The following is an 18,622-nucleotide window of genomic DNA, read 5'->3' as shown; positions in this document are numbered from 1 at the left end:
GTTTGTCCTATGATGAGTTGAACTTAAGACGTATTCAAAGTGTGTTGTTGTGTTTGTGTTTATTTATTGATTGTCTGCTTAACATTAAACTTGAAATTATTAATTTACTGAAGCTGATTTCCTCCTGGAGCCCCGTGACCGCTGTAAGTCGCTGTTGCTGTGATTGTCCTCTAGATGGCAGTAGTACACAGCACACTGATAGTGGAGGCGCTGGAGGAAAAGCTCAGAACAAGCAACATTAAACTCGTGTTGAAGATGAGAAGAAACAAAGAGGCTACACTTCAGCTTTTATCAACTCTAGAGAGATTATTTAGCGAACACGACACAACTCCTGCCTTTCTTCATTATATCCTGGCTCTTGACTGTCAATTCCTCTGTGAAAGCGATCAGGAATAGCGGACTTTTACCGTGTTCATATGTAAACAGGTAACGTTGTGTTTCTCTCCTTATTTATTAGTTCAGATTCCTACTTTCTCAATATTCAAGTGTTTTTCTCTCGGCTGTGTTCCTCTTCAGTGTCGGTTTTCAGCTTTGTTTTTGCTTGGTTTTGGCCACTAACCTCTTTATTAAAGCTCTCGATGTAAAAGCTTCTCGCGGTAAAAGCACAGGTTATGATTCCTGTTTACTTTCACACATTCTTATACTTCAGGATTTGTCTGATCTTTATTAGCGGCAAATGAAATGCTGTGTTCACTCATTTCACCCTCATGGACAAATACTGCAGTCATTTATAGTAAATAGTGTAGTATAAATACAAAACACCAACACTGTACTACATTTACAACAACTATATTACAACACAGCACAGTTTACTGCAGTAAAAACTCATGTTTACTACAGTATGCAGAGCATTTTCTCATTTCACCACAGTTACTGCTGCAGCATTCAGTAACACAGTTGTACAATACTATAATAAATAAGTAAACTTTAGTATAGTATGGTTGAAAACACTAGTATTTACTATAAATTACTGTAGTATTTTTCATGTGCTAGTCATTTAATTCTGTTAATCAAACATGTAGAGTTATGGGTAACATTAAAATAATTTATTTTCATTAATTGTGTTTACTAACATGAACAAACAATTAGTAATACATTCATTATGGTATTTATCTTTGTTAACATTAAGTTAAACAACGTTAGTTCGTGTTAAATCTCTGTTCATTATCTAATGTTAACAAGAACAACTTTGGATTTTATTAAGGCATTAGTAAATGTTGAACTATGATTAATAAATGATTTTCAGAATTATTCTCTCTTAATCGTAGTAAATACATGAACTAATGGATAATGCATTGTTTTGTGTTTAAAATTGATAAGCTAAAAATAACTATATTAATTTGCTGTAAAAGTTGTTTGTATAATAATAAGCCGTAATTCACAAAATATATAGACAGCAGCTCGTTGTGTTTTTCTGGTTCATTTTATTATTATTTTGAGCAGGAATCAAAGTTTGGTCAGTGGTTTATCCATTTTGAACAGCAAATAATATGATATATATATATATATTAGGGCTGTAACGATACACCAAACCCACGATTCGGTTCGTATCACGATTTTTGACCCACGATTCGGTTCGTATCACGATTTTTTTTTTTTTCGTGTGGGGTGGGAAAAAAAAAGATTTTTAAAACTATTTTTTATTAAATAACATTGGAAAAATCTTTATAAACTAAACATCAAAGAACAATATTAACTATGCAAATTATTAACAATATAAATAGCCATATATAAAATAAATAAATAGCCAAAGCTATATCACTTTTGTTTTCTTTGTAACAAAATACTGTTGAAAAACCAAACAGAACTGAACTCCATTGTGTAGATGGTTCAAGCATGTTAATTCTTTTTCAATCAAGTTCTCTTACATAGAAAAAGTAAATTAAATGGCTACTAGGGATGCTCATTTCGTTAATTTTGCTAACCGACAAACGCTGCTCATTAATCGGTTATTAACGGTTAACTGGTCAGATTACTATTAATTTTATATTAAACAAATTGACGTGTCTATTTTGTGTCCGACACATTAAATATTGCATTTTAAAATACTGATTTATTTTTATATGTTAGAATATTAATAGCGGAACAGAACAACAGAGCATCTTCACGCACCTGCAGTGTTTAGCACAGAAGAGCAGAATAATCTAAATAAAATGAATAAAATAAATAGGACTGCCCTAAATTATTTTTACTTAAATAATTAATTTATATTACAAAACGAAAATACTGACTGATTATTTTTAATAAGCGGCATAGGCTTTTTTTTCCAATCATATGTTTTTTTTCTTCCGTCAAATAAAAATCGCAGACTTTCTTAAATTGCTCGCTTCACGGAAAAAATGCATTTATTTAATGCCCCGCTGTTATTATTATAATCACAAAACCTTTTACATTTTAATAGAAATCATTATTTTAAAGATTATGTCCTGATATATAGCCTATGGTTTCCTCTCTCTCCCTCGCGGTTCAAGTGCGCGCGCTGCGTGATGAAAAGACAGCAACAATGCGCGCATATGTTGACTTTTTGTTTTGTTGTTTAAATATGATATTGCATTAATCTGCGTACATGCTTTAAACTGTAAAATAAAAAGTAAAGCCTATTTGTTGCTTTTATTACGCAGATCCAGGTCAACATCAGCGCTGGTTCTGCATCAACAGGTCTGTATCAAACAGCAATATTCTTCTTCCATTTTGCTTCTTTGGCAAATGTGTCTGTAGGCACGGGTTATACGTTATCGTCCCGCAAATTAAGTATGCCTTGCAGTTAAACAAGGGGCGAAAACGAGGCGCACCTCACTGCCTTTATGTTGACAAGGAAAAAAGAAGAGGCGCGGTCCTCTTATAAACGACTGAATCAGCTGGGTATCGATTGTGCAAAAGTGTTGCTGTCTGTGTTGTTACAATTGTAATATTTGTTACTATTGTGATATTCAAGATTTGTATATTCATACAGCGCTGGATAACTTAAAACAGCGATTAGACCATCAGAGCGGTGTTAATGCGTCCTGAAGTAAAGCGAAACGGCTATAAACTCCAGCAAGATAGAGTGATTATATGCAGAGCCATATACCTTTATCTCTAAATAAAGTATAACTATAGAAACTGTGTTCATCTTAACTTAAAGCTTCATCATGTTTTCTGACCTCACGCATCGCGCACCTGTCAGTCAGCACTCTCAAAGGTTCAAACAGAAAGCACACAGCGCGGTTACAGAAAAGTTTGCGCTGTTACCTGACATCTGGTGAACGCCCATCCCTCTCTGCGCAGCCACATTAACAGTGTGAGCAAATCATCGTATATGTGCTGAAAATCCGGCCGCTTTGACAGCATTGACAATGTTTCTGGCGTTGTTGGTTGTCAAGCGGGGTTAAGTTGGTTTTGTTTTTGATATTCCTGACACATTCAGACGGTCTCTTACTAAGAGCTCCGTGTGAGCTCTCCCGGCTAAATATTGCGAGGGCTTAAACGGAGCAGTGCTTGTAATGTCTAACGAAAAAAAGTGTTGATTAGCTCAACTTTTGCAGGCACGCGTGACGTTATTGGAAAGGTATCACGGGGTGTGTCACGATTCTCCCTTATCACACCGCGACACAGGATCGTAGATCTGAGTGTCGCGATTTCGATTTTATATCGTGTATCGTTACAGCCCTAATATATATATATATATATATATATATATATATATATATATATATATATAGATATATATATATATATATATATATATATATATATATATACATACATATATATATATATATATATATATATATATATATATATATATATATAGATATATATATATATATATATATATATATACATACATATATATATATATATATATATATATATATATATATATATATATATACATATATATACATACATACATACATACATACATACATACATACATATATATATTTAATTTCAGTTGTTTTAATGTTGATATTCAATAAGTAATCACAGATAGTAGATAGTGTGTGTTAACTTCAAATATTTTAAAATCAAGTAATCCACCCTACATTCAAAATCTCTCACTTGAAATGTGTGAGTATATTTACTGTACAAAACTTATCAGTGAACTATGAAGGCAAAAAACATAAAATCTGTAAATAAAATAATAGTTCATTAACCGTAATAGAGTAAAAATATTCAATAATCGAGATTTGTGGTCAGGAGCGCTGTGCGGCAGGCCAGAGTCACGATGGCAGTCATTGGAAAATGTCTCGATGCTCCCTATAGCCAGTCCGCCCCTGGCTCTGGTGATAAACGCTAATGATAGATCTTCCTTTGTAAAAATAACAGACCTAATAAACTGGGCTACTAAACTGTCGGAGGCCAGTTTTACTTAATAAACATTCCCACGTCTAAACTCGATGTAAAACAATATCCGCTTATGCCTAGTTCAGACTGCATGATTTTAGCCCTGATTTTGGCTCGCCGACAGGTTTTGAGAAATCGCCGACAAATGCCTGAAATCACAGGCAAATCGCTGCTCGTGCACGTGAGTGACAATCACACAGTATAAACGATCAAAGACGCGATCTGAGAGAATCGCAGATGAGTCGCCGATGCCTGCGGGATAATTGGCATGCTAAATATCTGGAGCTGTCGGCGATTCAAATCATGCCGTGTGAATTGAGTTTTGACTGAAAATAACATCAGCCATCGCTTACAGCCAATGAGAGAGCAGCTTTCACTTGTGTGTGCGTGTGTGTGTACCTGCTGCAGGCCAGCGGGAGGCTGGGGGAGAAGTTAAAAGCGCTCTTTTTCGGTTTATTTGGACTCACGAAATGGAGGGAAAACTAGTGGAGGTTTGACAGGACTCAGGAGCAACCGTGTCTGTTTGACGTTTCATACAGAAAGAAATTAGTTTATTATCAACGTTGAGGAGAAATGGCTAATTCCCTTTAAACCCAGGTGAGCAAACATGTACATTTTCTACCCCATTAAAGGCTTCTTTCTCATTATGTAGTTAATAACAAAAGATATACGACGTGTTTTTGGCTGTGAGACGTAGTTTGGACGAAGTTGTCTGCGATTATTCCTATAGTAAAGTCATGCAATGTGAATGTCCCTGTCGCCGATCCATCTTGCAGTGTAAACAAAGCAGCGACGAAACGCTAGCCCAGATAGTCAAGCAGTGTGAAAACCTCTGTGACACGACTACTTTGAAAATCATGCAGTCTGAACTCAGCATTATATGCTTCAGCACCAAAAACAAAAACTGGTCGGTTGAATAACAAAACAGCAGAAAAAGGGAAGATTGAGTGCGTTGAGGATCTGTCCAATGTATTATTGAGCCTTTTCTAATTCAAAGTTTCAGGTGGGCCTACTTTGTGTGTGAAGAGCAGGTAATTACCCTCTCTTCTAGGGTTGCTAGATTATGGGAAAAATCATAATCACGATTATTTTGGCCATAATTGTAATCACGATTATTCAAAACGATTATTGGTTGAAGTCAAAATTATTCGCCCTCCTCTGAATTTATTTTTATATATAAATATTTCCCAAATGATGTTTAACAGAGGATTTTTACAGTATTTCCAATAAAAAAATTTCTTCTGGAGAAAGGCTTATTTGTTTTATTTCAACTATAATACAAGCAGGTTTAAATGTTTTGAAATCTATTTAAACAGTTCGATATAATAATAATAATAATAATGCATTTTATTCAAAGGCGCCTTTCATGACTCTCAGTGTCACCGTACACCTAAAACAATCAATTCAAATAAAAACACAATAAAAACAATTGAATACAATACAACTTTAAAAATGCAATCGGGTCAAAGAGAATAGGCTGTTATAAACAGATGTGTTTTGAGTCTGGACTTAAATTGTGAAAGAGAGTCTAAGGCCCTGTTTACACTTATGCGTTTTTGTTTGAAAACGCATAAGTTTTGCTACGGTAACGTCAACTGTCCACACTACGCCGGAGTTCTCGAGCGCCGAAAATGGAGCGTTTTGAAAACGCTGGAGAGGCCGTTTTCATTCTGAAACACTGCTGCTCCGTCTTAGTGTGGATGAGGAAAAACGGAGACATCTGAAAACGAAGGCGGGACTGCTGAGATTTGCTACCTGATTGGGGCTTTTGTGTCATGGCGTATCCTTCCCTTATTCGTCAAGCCTCTATCACATGATTATAACACATGGCTTTAACGCTACTGGAAAACAGTACTGTAAACAACAGAAATGGGAGCGTTGTTTGCACTATTGTCTGTTTTAGGCGCCATTGTGCAGTTATTCATTTGTTACGTTTAGTAACAACTCAACCTCGTCGTCTGTCCACAAAAATACCTCTCTTGCTTTCTTTGCCATCGCGTTTAATGTTCAACCGACGTTTGTTGACTAACAATAACCAAAGGCCGAGCGAGACGCATGCTTCCTGTTTATACTAGAACGCGCATGCCCAGAGTGCGCGAATGGTCAAGTGATATACGTTTTTGGTGGCGTAGTGTGGACGGAGATATGTTCAGAGACGCTAGGTAAAACGCTAGTGTGGACGCGGATCGTTTTTGATCTAAAACGCCGTTTTAAAACTAAAACGCACTAGTGTAAACGGGGCCTAAGTTACGGAGATCAGGAGGAAGTGAATTCCAAAGCTGAGGAGCAGAGAGGCTGTAAGATCTGCTCCCCATGGTGACAAGGCGGACAGAGGGAACATTGAGGTGAATAGAAGAAGAAGACCTGAGTGTTGGAGAAGGTGTGACGATATGAACAAGATTAGCAAGGTATGCAGGAGCAAGATTGTGGACGGCTTTAAAGTTGAGAAGAAGTGTTTTATAATTAATTCTGAAAGAGATGGGAAGCCAGTAAAGCTGTTGTAGAATGGGTGTGATGTGACGGATAGAGGGGGTTTTTGTCATAATACGGGCTGCAGCGTTTTGTACCAGCTGTAATTTATGAAGAGCTTTTAGGAAGGCCTAACAGAAGGGAATTACAGTAATCTTAACGGGATGTGACTAAACTATGAACAAGAATGGCAGCTGACTGAGATGTGAGGGAAGGACGTAAACGATTTATATTTCGTAGGTGGAAATAGGCGGACCGGGTGACATTATTAACGTTCAGTGAATGAAAGGGTGCTGTCGAAGATGACCCCCAGACTCTTAACCTGAAGGTAGGGGGTAATGACAGAATCCTCTGTGGAAATGGAAAAACTATGTGAATTATTTAAAGTGGATCTTGTACCTATAAGTAAAAGTTCAGTTTTATTGTCATTTAATTTCAGGAAATTTGTGGTGAATCAGGATTTGATGTCTGCCAAGCAAATAGTAAGGAATGAAGGTGGGAGTTTGTGGTTGGGTTTGGTTGATGGGTAGAGCTGGGTGTCATCTGCGTAGCAATGAAATTGGATTTGGTGTTTGCGGAAAATATAACCAGGTGGAAGAAGAAAGATGATAAATAGCAGCGGACCCAAAACTGAACCCTGGGGCACACCTGTAGTGACGGAGACTGATGACGAGGTGAAAGACTTTAATTGAATGAACTGAGTGCGGCCTGAGAGGTATGATTGAAACCAGCTGAGAGATTACCAATGCCAATTGAAGCGAGCCTGTCCAGAAGAATATTATGTGAGATTGTGTCAAAAGCTGCACTTAGATCAAGCAGAAGAAGAATGGATAGTGAACCAGAGTCAGCTGCTAGGAGGATCATTAGTGATCTTGAGGAGAGCTGTTTCAGTGCTATAGAGTGGGCGAAAACTAGACTGGAATTGTTCGTATAAGTTATTACAGGAAAGATGGGTTTGAAGTTGAGCAGCTTCAGTTTTTTCAGAATTTTGGAGATGAATGGAAGATTGGAAATTGGACAAAAGTTATTAAGGTTATTGGGATCTAAACCAAGTTTCTTTAAAATTGGAGTAACAGCAGCAACTTTGAGAGAGGAAGGAACAATACCAGTGATGAGAGAGGAGTGAATTATGTCAGTGATGAGAGGAGACAGGGAAGGGAGTATGGCCTTTACAAGAGAAGTAGGTAAGGGGTCTAACATGCAGTTAGATGGTTTGGATTTACGAATAAGACTACATATGTCAGTTACTGAGGGTAGCACAAATTCTGAGAACGAATGTGAAGGGTTAAATATGACTTGGACAGGTGGATTCAAAACAGAAGTGGACAGAATTTGCTGATGAACGTGTTCAATTTTTGAAGAGTAAAATGAAGCTAAATTGTTACAGAAATCCACAGTATATAGGTTTGGAGGAAGTGAGATGGAGGGTTTTGTAATGTTAGTAAAGAGAGAAAATAGAGCTTTAGAATTGCCTTCATTGGTACTGATTAAACTGGAATAGTTTGTGGATTTAGCCACAGAAATACAGTCTTTATAGTGATGAATGTGATTTGCATACCTGTGCTTGTGTACAGTGAGATTGGTTTTCCTGTAGAGTCTTTCAAGCTGACGTCCTTTTGATTTTAATTTTCTAAGAGCAGGAGTGAACCAAGGTGCAGACACAGTAAATGAAACAGTCCTGGTTTTTAGTGGCGCATGATTATTTAGGAGGTTGTGAAGGTTATTGTTGTAGTGAGAGAGCAGTTCATCTGGTGAATAGAGACAGTCAGTACTGGGAAGGCTGTTGATATCAGAAGATAGTGTCCAAGTTGATGTCCTTAATTTTTCGGAATGATATTGTGCGTGAAGGATTACATTTGGAAAGTGAGAGATTAACACTGAATGAAAGTAGCATATGATCAGAGAAAGGGAAGGAGTCAGCTTTACAATTGTCAGGTGTAACACCAGAACAGCAGATCAAGTCCAGAATATGACCTTTACCATGTATGGGAAAATCTACGTATTAGTCCAAAACTATCTAAACAGGATGTGAAATCTTTGGTGTGAGTGTTGTTATTATTATCCATATGAATGTTAAAATCTGCAAGAAGTATTATGGCGAGAGTGCAGAAAGATGTGTCATTAATGCCGCGAGGTCTGCAATAAATTCGCTATTTGGCTTTGGTGGGCGGTACAAAACTGCAAGGATTGTGGGAGTTGGTCCAGAGAGCTGACATACAGTTACCTCAAATGATTGACAGGTAGGAACGCTGACTGATGCGATCCTCCATTTCTCGCAGTGAATTATCGCGAGACCGCCTCCTCTGCTACAGTCACGCGGTCGAGAAATACAAACAAAACCCCGGCAGAGTAGCATCATTTAGGGAGCTAAAATCATTTGGCTGCTGCCAAGTTTCATCAAGGCATAAAAAGTCAAACTTACGGTCAGAGAGGAGGTCCTGCACAAGACACCCCTTACTCGAGAGCGAGCGGATGTTAAAAAGACCAAAGTTGACATCAGTGCTGGGTTTGACAGCTGTGATTGCCGACCTGGTAAGGCAGGTCAACACACTGTGATCAGTGTGGCAGCGGATATTCCTCGGTGGACGTCGAGATGTTTATGGAGTTGGTTTCGTCGTACTGAAAGTTCCGACGAGAGCCACGGTGGATGTATTTCCTTCGAGGCAAGTGCAGGATCTCCGGGTGCTGGAGCAGATAAGGTGAAGGTGGATTGTGTGGATATAGGCGGAATTTCAGAAGTTTGGCTGCAGTATACTGGAGCAGAGCTGTCGATGGATGACAGACACACAGGACAGTCCAGGCAAGCACAAACCACACACTGTTAATCCACATAGCTGTCACTGGAGATTGTCATCACAGGTCTACCCCACAGCCAATATTGCAGAGTTCGCCAGTGAAATCCTGAGATATGTAATCTTAAAATAATATACTTTAAGAAAATTGACTTAAGACAGTTAAAATAGATAAAACAACATAAAATACCCAGAGAGCAGCGGCAGCATAGACGCGCCAGCGTTCACTCTACCGGGAAGTAGTCTGTGAGTCTGTTTCTCACGAACACAGAGCCGGGCTGCTCAGGTAAAGTCTGTGTGGGAAGTGCTGATGTTGACTTGGGTCTCACACTAGATGTTCCTCGATATGCCATCCATGGTTGAATGCGTTTTTTATGAGGTTCGCACGTTGTGTGACATGCCACCATTCGGTACCATGCGTTAGCAACGTATTTAACACATTGTAAAGACCACTTGTTGTGAATTCAAATAATAAACAGTTGAGAGATGCTGTTGTTGATGGCGTCAGCATGTGCTACAGTCACAGAAGATTTCCAACGTAATACACCATAAGTAACTGTGAAGAGCATGTTGTTTTACCATGAATTAAGTCATTAATAGAGCTTATTAAAGAAGAAAATCACACGTGCAACTAAATCAATTTTCCACTTCGCACAGGTCTATTTTTAGTCACAAATGCGAGCGAAATGGTCGCACTGTCGAGCTCTGTATCGATATGAACGATACTGGAAAAAACCGCATTGCGTTGGGGAATCATATCGATATATCACCATAATCCAACATACCGCCCAGCCCTAAAATCCACCACTTCAAAGCGACATATTATAATCAATGCATTGTCTAAATATGTGTAAAAGCATCTAAAGGTAATGATGAAATGGTAATACGGTTGATTTTATACGACAAGTGTTTTAAAATTAATGATTGGAAGATCAGTGTATCTTGCTTCTGAAATGAAGTTTACAAAAATACACCAAAAGTGATCATGAATGAAACTTTAGTGATGGTAAACTTTCACTTTCTTAAATAATTAATTTTAAAGTCTTTTTATTTTTATTTCAGGCCTGATGGAGGAGACACATGAGAAAATCATAGAAAATACACACTCACTGAAGAGAAAAGGCAAAAAGTGTGTCACCTGCACTCAGTGTGGAACAAGTCTGTTTAACAAAAACAGTCTCAGAAATCACATGATGATCCACACTGGAGAGAAACCATTCACATGCTCCCAGTGTGGGAAGACTTTTAGACACTCATCAAACTTTATTAATCACATGAGGATCCACATTGGAGAGAGACCACACCAATGTGATCAATGCAGCAAAACATTTTTGACGGCTTCATACCTGAAGAAACACCTTCGAATTCATACAGAGGAGAAGCCTTATTTATGCACTGTGTGTGGAAAGACTTTCAGACATGAAGATAACTTAAGAGATCATCAGAAGATCCACACCGGTGTGAAAGAGCATATTTGCTTGGAGTGTGAGAAGACCTTTCTTACGGCTGTGAAATTGAAAATACATGAGAGAACTCACACTGGAGAGAAACCTTATAAGTGTTCACACTGTGACATGAGATTCAGTCTGTTAGAAAGCCTGAAAAGACATGAGAGAATTCACACTGGAGAGAAACCGTACAAGTGTTCACACTGCGACATGAGATTCAGTATATTAGAAAGCCTGAAAAGACATCAGAGGACTCACACTGGAGAGAAACCTTACGTATGTTCACACTGTGACAAGAGATTCTGTATATTAGGAAACCTTAAAACACATGAGAGAACTCACACTGGGGAGAAACCCTACATGTGTTCACACTGTGACAAGACATTCAGTATATCAGGAAGCCTGAAAAGACATGAGAGGACTCACACTGGAGAGAAACCTTACAGGTGTTCACACTGCGATGAGAGATTCAGAGATTTAAGGAATCTGAAAAAACATGAGAGGATTCATGCCAGAGAGAAGCCTTGTGACCTTGAAGGTGTAAGGGTCGCCATAGTCTAACAAAACTGCGTATCTGCTTTGATTTTGTTTTTTCAGATAATCAATTCAGACACGTGCAGTGAATTTAGCTCAGTTTTTGAGTATTATGATCAATAATAATGAGTTATTACTAATTATGAATATTCAGAATTAACTTGTAGTTAATTTAACAAAATAAATATAACAATGACTTCACCCTTTCGTCTGAGCAGACTCTGTAATTATTCATTTATTTAGAAAGGGAATTATAACTACTCGTGAAGTAGATGAATAGTTTATAAGTTTTAGTAAACTTAATCAGCTTGTAGCAAGGGTTTATCGTTAAAGGGACTTTTTCTGTGAGGCAAAACAGATAATCCAGCGTGGTTATAGCGTGATTGACTAGTCTGACATAAAACAACCAAACACACAAACATAACAACAAAAACAGAGAAAACAAGGAAATGAAGAGTTTAGATAAAGGAATAGCAAATCTAGCTCAGTTCCACACAGCTATTAAAAACCACCAAGATTTGGAGACAGGACTTGGGTCTTGATTAGGGATGTAACAATATTGTAAATACCGTCATACCGCAATAATATTTTTTTTCAATATTACTGTCAGAAAGCCCACTAGGAACCGAAAATATTCAGCGAGTTTCACACGGACTGTTATTAGCGGTAAAGATGCTTTGAAGCAAGTAATAAACAAATGCCAAATTCCTCCGTCAGAGATGAAACCTTTTATCAACGCTTACATTTTAAACAAGTGGCAAAAGGAATGGGATGCATTAGAAAACAATAAACTACATGAAATCCAACCTGAAGTTTCACACAGAATTTTAAGACATTTTAAGAATCGATTTGATCAAGTAGTTTTTACCAGATGCCGTATTGGACATACGAGAATTACACATGGATTTTTGCTCCAAGGTGAAAACCCCACTCAGTGTTTGTGCTGCAAAACTCCTATTACTGTAAAACATATTTTACTGGACTGTCCTGCTTTTACTGATTCCAGAAGGACTTTTTATGAAATGAACTCTTTTAAGGACATTTTTGACAAAGTGGAACCAGAAAAGATTTTAGAATTTTTATCATGTATTAACACAAAAAATCTTATTTAATTTATGTTTTATTTTGTTTGTTGATTTTTAAATTGTATATTTATTGTTGAAAGATTCCTGCCATGAAGATAGCCTTGGTTGCTGACATGGCACTAAATAAAAAATACATTACATTACGTTATTAGCGGTGCAACTTCCCATACTCGGATGCCGGGCCAGATCCCAATGCGCTCCTTTTCTTCCGACATGTTGTGCGTTCATGCACCAAGTACCACAACATACTTGAAGGAAAGTTTGATGGCACTGACTGCTTAATAATTGTTATTAAAGAAGTTTGAAGAGGATTACTTCTTTGTTGCCTGATTGTCTGACCGGAATCAATGTCCATATTTGTCTGCCAGTAGAACTGTAAATTTACTTAGTTGACAGAGGCATAGTACCCCGTCACAATTACCGTAGGCGCATGACTCAATAAAACTATATTTCTGAGAAAAGTTTGCTCAGGCGAATGAAGCGAACGGGAGGTAGCGGGAACTACAATTCCCATCAGCCTAGGCGTGGCCATCGTCCTTTGCGGTCTGTTGTCGCTACAGATCCAGTAATGTGGAAATGGAGTGTGCTGCTAGTAGCGGGGAAGAAAAAGAGCTGGAAACGATCGAACCTAAAGCGGGTTTTAAATCGGATGTGTGGGAGCATTTCGGTTTCTTTCTAAAAAGATACGAAAAAGGAGAAAAGGTGACAGACAAAGACAAAAACAATATGCAGGCACTGCCAGACTGTGGTGAAATATAAGTCGGGGAATACGACTAATAACAGTCATGGGGACTGCAGAACACAGCACACTGTTCAGATTGATGCAGACATTGACTTGCACCGCAAAGAGATCTCTATCTCACTCATGACTTGTCCTCTCAAGTGGGGGAAAGACAATGCACAATGTTACCCACTGCTGTCAACCTTGGCTAAGTCATATCTCTCTGTCCCAGAAACCTCAGTCCCAAATGAGAGGGGTATTTTCTGTTGACGGGGACATGCCCAGAGATCCCAGCTTTTACCAGATTACAGTTATATGATCATTTTCCTTAAATAAACCATTTCTATCTAAGTGAGTGAGTGATTAAATGTTGAATGTGATGAACTTTCAACAATACTAAATTAAAACTTTATTTTTTTTTATATGGTTTAATAGTTTTTGGTTATTAAAATTGAAGTTCCTGTTTCAAAACTTACAGATAGATGGCTAATTTGTATGTCATTGATATGTTCAGTGCTAAGGTAAATAAACACTTTTGGCACTTTTTTCGAGTCTTTTCATTAGTTTTGTTTTCCTGTAAATCACTCAATAAATACCGTACCGTGCCATTCACACCGAGGTATTACCGTACCGTGAAATTCTGATACCGTTACATCCCTAGTCTTGATAGATAAGATGGCAGACTTGGGGTCACAAACTCATGTGGACTGACCCAGTGCCTTTTAGGGGTCATAATTTCCTCTGGACTGTACGTTACACACGTGTGATAATATGAACACAAGGACTCACTCAACATCAGGCCCGGATTGGCTAATCGGGAGGACCAGGAGAATTCCCGGTGGGCCGGTCCGTTTTTTGGCCGCGAGGGCCGGTGTCCCTATCTCCAGAATCTGCTGCTCTCAGCAATCACACTTTTTAAATTTATTTATTTACTTGACCACAGCCTTTTTATTCATTATTATAACGCAACTCTTCTCTTTTGATCTATTTTAATGATGATAAAACTCAGTTGTGTCATCATTCATATAACAGTTGTTGTGGTCGAGCGGATAGCACGTTAGGTTAAGACGCCGCGGACCCGGGTTCGATCCTCGTTAGAGTACTTTAGTGTTTTCATTTTTATTGATAAGACATATAATACTGTTAGGATTGTTGAACATTTGAAGTTCTAAAGCAGCTGTTTTCTCAAAAAAAAAAAAAAAAGACGTGATAGTGTCATTAGAAACTGATTTGGAAATATTTATTTATTTACTTATTTTAATATAGTCAGTCGTGAACTGAGGTGGGCCGGTCAGAGACTTGAAACTCCAGAGCTGAAAAGGTGTCCCACTCCGGCCCTGCTCAACATCCAATTAACTCCAGAACAAATGGGTAACAAACTTTTCTTCCAGACAGAAATGAATCCTTTCTGAAATCCATATATTAAAAATCAACAGACAGACTTTTAATTTCACTACACGACACTTGTATGACACCTGAAACTGTTTATATTGAACACACGTTAATCATGAAATGAAATCTTGCATTGGTTTGCCATGAATGTTTGTCACGTGTGGGATGAATGAATGTTGAAAACTTCTTGTAGCTGACGCTGATTGGTCAGCTTGTCATTTTGTTTATTGGTTTGTATTTCATTATTTGAATGTGTATTGGTATATGTTTGTTACTAATTTCTTTGTTTCCGGTTGGCTTGAGTGGAAAGTCACATGATTCTCAATGATTGATTTAACCTGCGAGAGTTTGTATGGTCACTCAGGATAGTGAGATCTCAATGATCTGTTAAATGCTCCTGCTTATTCTTATTCTACAGCTGGTTATCAGGCCAACACGGTAAACTAAACATTGTTTTATATATTATTTGTTATTTTGATGTCCTTTTGATTGTGTTTGTGTGAAACATTTGGTTTGTTCATTTGTTTATCTTTTAGTTTTCACGGTGTTCAATAAATGAAATGCATGGTGGACATCAGTATTTGGAAGCGTGGACTGTTTATTGACCGGCGGTTAGTTACTTTTCTCCTCCTTTCAAATGCTTTATCTATGAATTTAATCAAACAAATGTGAAATGTTTTTTATTACCATTAAACTTTTATACTTTAAACTTTACCATTAAGTGTCATAACGTGAGGAGTCATACCGAGGGCCAGACAGAATTTGAGGATATTTTTAGCTATTTCTGCGCAGAATTTCGTGGAAGATATGCAGATTTATGAAGAATGATTTTGGGAGTGTCGTAACTAAACACTTAATATGTGAAATAAAAAGTCCTACCTTTAACTTTTATTCAATGTTTACAATAAAAATCCAATTAGATCCACTTATTTAGTAAACAAAGCAAGTCTCTCATATAATATATCGACTAAAAGACAGAAAATATTACTTTACAAACTGTATTGTAAATAAATCATAACGAATAAATGAGTAATATTACTGAAATTAAGTTATAAACTGAATAAGTATTAATTTACACACATTTACACCAGAAAATAAATAGACTCAATCATGGGCTAAAAAGCTGATTTCCTCCTGGCGCCCGGTGACCGCTGTAAGTCGCTGTTGCTGTGATTGTCCTCTAGATGGCAGTAGTACACAGCACACTGATAGCGGAGGCGCTGGAGGAAAAGCTCAGAACAAGCAACATTAAACTCGTGTTGAAGATGAGAAGAAACAAAGAGGCTACACTTCAGCTTTTATCAACTCTAGAGAGATTATTTAGCGAACACGACACAACTCCTGCATTTCTTCATTATATCCTGGCTCTTGACTGTCAATTCCTCTGTGAAAGCGATCAGGAATAGCGGACTTTTACCGTGTTCATATGTAAACAGGTAACGTTGTGTTTCTCTCCTTATTTATTAGTTCAGATTCCTACTTTCTCAATATTCAAGTGTTTTTCTCTCGGCTGTGTTCCTCTTCAGTGTCGGTTTTCAGCTTTGTTTTTGCTTGGTTTTGGCCACTAACCTCTTTATTAAAGCTCTCGATGTAAAAGCTTCTCGCGGTAAAAGCACAGGTTATGATTCCTGTTTACTTTCACACATTCTTATACTTCAGGATTTGTCTGATCTTTATTAGCGGCAAATGAAATGCTGTGTTCACTCATTTCACCCTCATGGACAAATACTGTAGTCATTTATAGGAAATAGTGTAGTATAAACACAAAACACCAACACTGTACTACATTTACAACAACTATATTACAACACAGCACAGTTTACTGCAGTAAAAACTCATGTTTACTACAGTATGCAGAGCATTTTCTCATTTCACCACAGTTACTGCTGCATCATTCAATAACAGTTGTAAATACTATAATAAATAAATACACTTTATTATAGTATGGTTGAAAAACACTTTAGTATTTACTATGAATTACTGTAGTATCTTTCATGTGCTAGTCATGTAATTCTGTACAAAAAGTGTAGAGTTATGTCTAACACATTAAATAATTTTATTTTCATTAATTGTGCTTACTAACATGAACAGTTAGTAATAATACATTCATTACGGTATTCATCTTTGTTAACATTATTTAAGTTAAACAAAGTTAGTTCGTGTTAAATCTCTGTTCATTATTTAATGTTAACAAGCACAACTTTGGATTTTATTAAAGCATTAGTAAATGTTGAACTATGATTAATAAATGATTTACAGATTTATTTGTACTTAATTATAGTAAATACATGAACTAATGGATAATGCATTGTTTTGTGCTTAAAATTGATAAGCTAAAAATAATTATTTATTAATTTGCTGTAAAAGTTGTTTGTATAATAACAAGCCATAATTCACTAAATATATAGACAGCAGCTCGTTGTGTTTTTCTGGTTCATTTTATTTTCATTTTGAGCAAGAATCAAAGTTTGGTCAGTGGTTTATCCATTTTGCATAGCAAAAAATTATGGTATGGTAGAGACGAAAAGAAAATGAATCAATGAATTTAAGCTGTATGGAGTTTAGCGGTCCACAGCTGTATTGAGATCAAATTGATCTGAATCAAGTCTTCAGTTGTGGACATGTCTATAGGCAGCAGCTTGTTCAACTTGTGATCCAGTTTCGGGCTGAAAAAGTATTTGTCACACAGAGCAGCAGAAATAGGAAGTTATTAATAAGTTAATAAAATATACAGTATGGCTAGTGCAAACATTCACATGACCAGAGCAGTTTAATCTGTGTTTGTATCATTAGAAGCTTATGGCTGTATCAATGCTGCCAAACAAAACATTATTAATTTTATCATATATATTGTACACATCTTTTTTTATTACTTTATTTTAAGCATTTTTACGTATATATTAGTGCTGTCAATCGATAAAAAAAATGAACTAATTAATCGCACCTTTAAAAAAAATAATCACGATTAATCGCATTTAAAATACTGAAACTTGTAATTTTGGCTATTTAAATGTAAAATTAATGTAAACGCAAGAAAAAAAAAATTTAAATTCAAAATATAATTGTTTAATAGAATTTTTGTTTAACTTGTAACACAGATTTCTTCATGTAAACAACATACCCACAATAAACCATCAAGATCCTGGCTTGACAGCCATATTTATTACAGAAATTAAAACACAGGCATGTTAATGACATTTAAATTTCAAAACAATCAATGCCAATAAATAAAACATTGATTTCCATGTTGGATTCTAAGTGGACTGCAAAAAAATGCCAAAATACAGGAATTGCAGATAGGGAAAATGAAAAATTATAATAATAAACTATAGAATACAAACTGTTGCACTCATTGTAAAGTTTTATTGCTGTGAGTTGAGAACATTAATTATAGAGTAGAAACAATTTAGCTTAATCCTCCTTTACATTCATCCAGTTGCTAGGAGTATCCCGCAAGTGCACAGAGACTCCCAAATGCCCGCAAATGAATGATAATTTCTTGCAAACCGGTCGTTAAATACATTGCACACCCCTCTCGGCCCTACTCAGATACGTCGCTCACTCCACCCCTGACACCCCTCAACGGGCCTGACACAGACACACACACACACAGACACACACAACGCGCTGCAGACGTTTTGGCCCCAACGGCCTTCCATACTGGAGCGACTCCCCTCAGATTCAACACGCATGATCACGTTCATCAAATTTGCTAAGCATCCTAAACTAAGCGTCCTAAAGTATTACTGTATTTCACAAGGATTCTGACACAACAACGCGAAGCATTCGCTTTTGTTGCGTTTAATGAGGAAACACGCTAAACTTGGAGGGCTCATGCTGAAAGGCAGAGTA

The 18,622-nt window shown here is 37.0% G+C and overlaps 2 protein-coding genes across 5 annotated transcripts in view; both read left to right on the top strand.

Moving 5' to 3' along the window:
• The first annotated feature begins 225 nt into the window (after window positions 1-225).
• On the top strand, window positions 226-12,005 carry LOC553509 (uncharacterized). 3 transcript variants are annotated; one of them, XM_009303033.5, is made up of 3 exons: window positions 226-426; window positions 2,622-2,658; window positions 10,653-12,005. In XM_009303033.5, exon 3 carries the CDS (start codon window positions 10,658-10,660, stop codon window positions 11,597-11,599), a length of 942 nt encoding a protein of 313 aa, XP_009301308.1. In that variant the 5' UTR covers window positions 226-426; window positions 2,622-2,658; window positions 10,653-10,657; the 3' UTR covers window positions 11,600-12,005. The 3 variants fall into 3 exon arrangements, with proteins under 3 accessions (XP_009301308.1, XP_003201690.2, XP_073800200.1); XM_003201642.7 differs by lacking the exon at window positions 2,622-2,658; XM_073944099.1 differs by lacking the exons at window positions 226-426; window positions 2,622-2,658 and adding an exon at window positions 7,433-9,941 and having other exon boundaries at window positions 10,361-12,005.
• A 4,000-nt stretch (window positions 12,006-16,005) lies between these two features.
• The window catches only part of LOC137487210 (uncharacterized), a 13,887-nt gene continuing 11,270 nt past the window's right edge, over window positions 16,006-18,622 (top strand). For both annotated transcript variants that reach the window (XR_012400771.1, XM_073944100.1), the window contains exon 1: window positions 16,006-16,206. The gene's annotated coding sequence lies outside the window, so the exon portion shown is untranslated. The remainder of the gene's footprint in view (window positions 16,207-18,622) is intronic.

The sequence above is a fragment of the Danio rerio genome, chromosome 3 (assembly GCF_049306965.1).
Source record: "Danio rerio strain Tuebingen ecotype United States chromosome 3, GRCz12tu, whole genome shotgun sequence".
Classification (NCBI taxonomy): Eukaryota; Metazoa; Chordata; class Actinopteri; order Cypriniformes; family Danionidae; genus Danio; species Danio rerio.
This window is presented reverse-complemented; position numbering and strand designations above follow the sequence as displayed.

Bases quoted from the DNA above. Each gene is read 5' to 3' on its own strand.
- LOC553509 (XM_003201642.7), top strand. From the start codon at position 10,658: ATGGAGGAGACACATGAGAAAATCATAGAAAATACACACTCACTGAAG.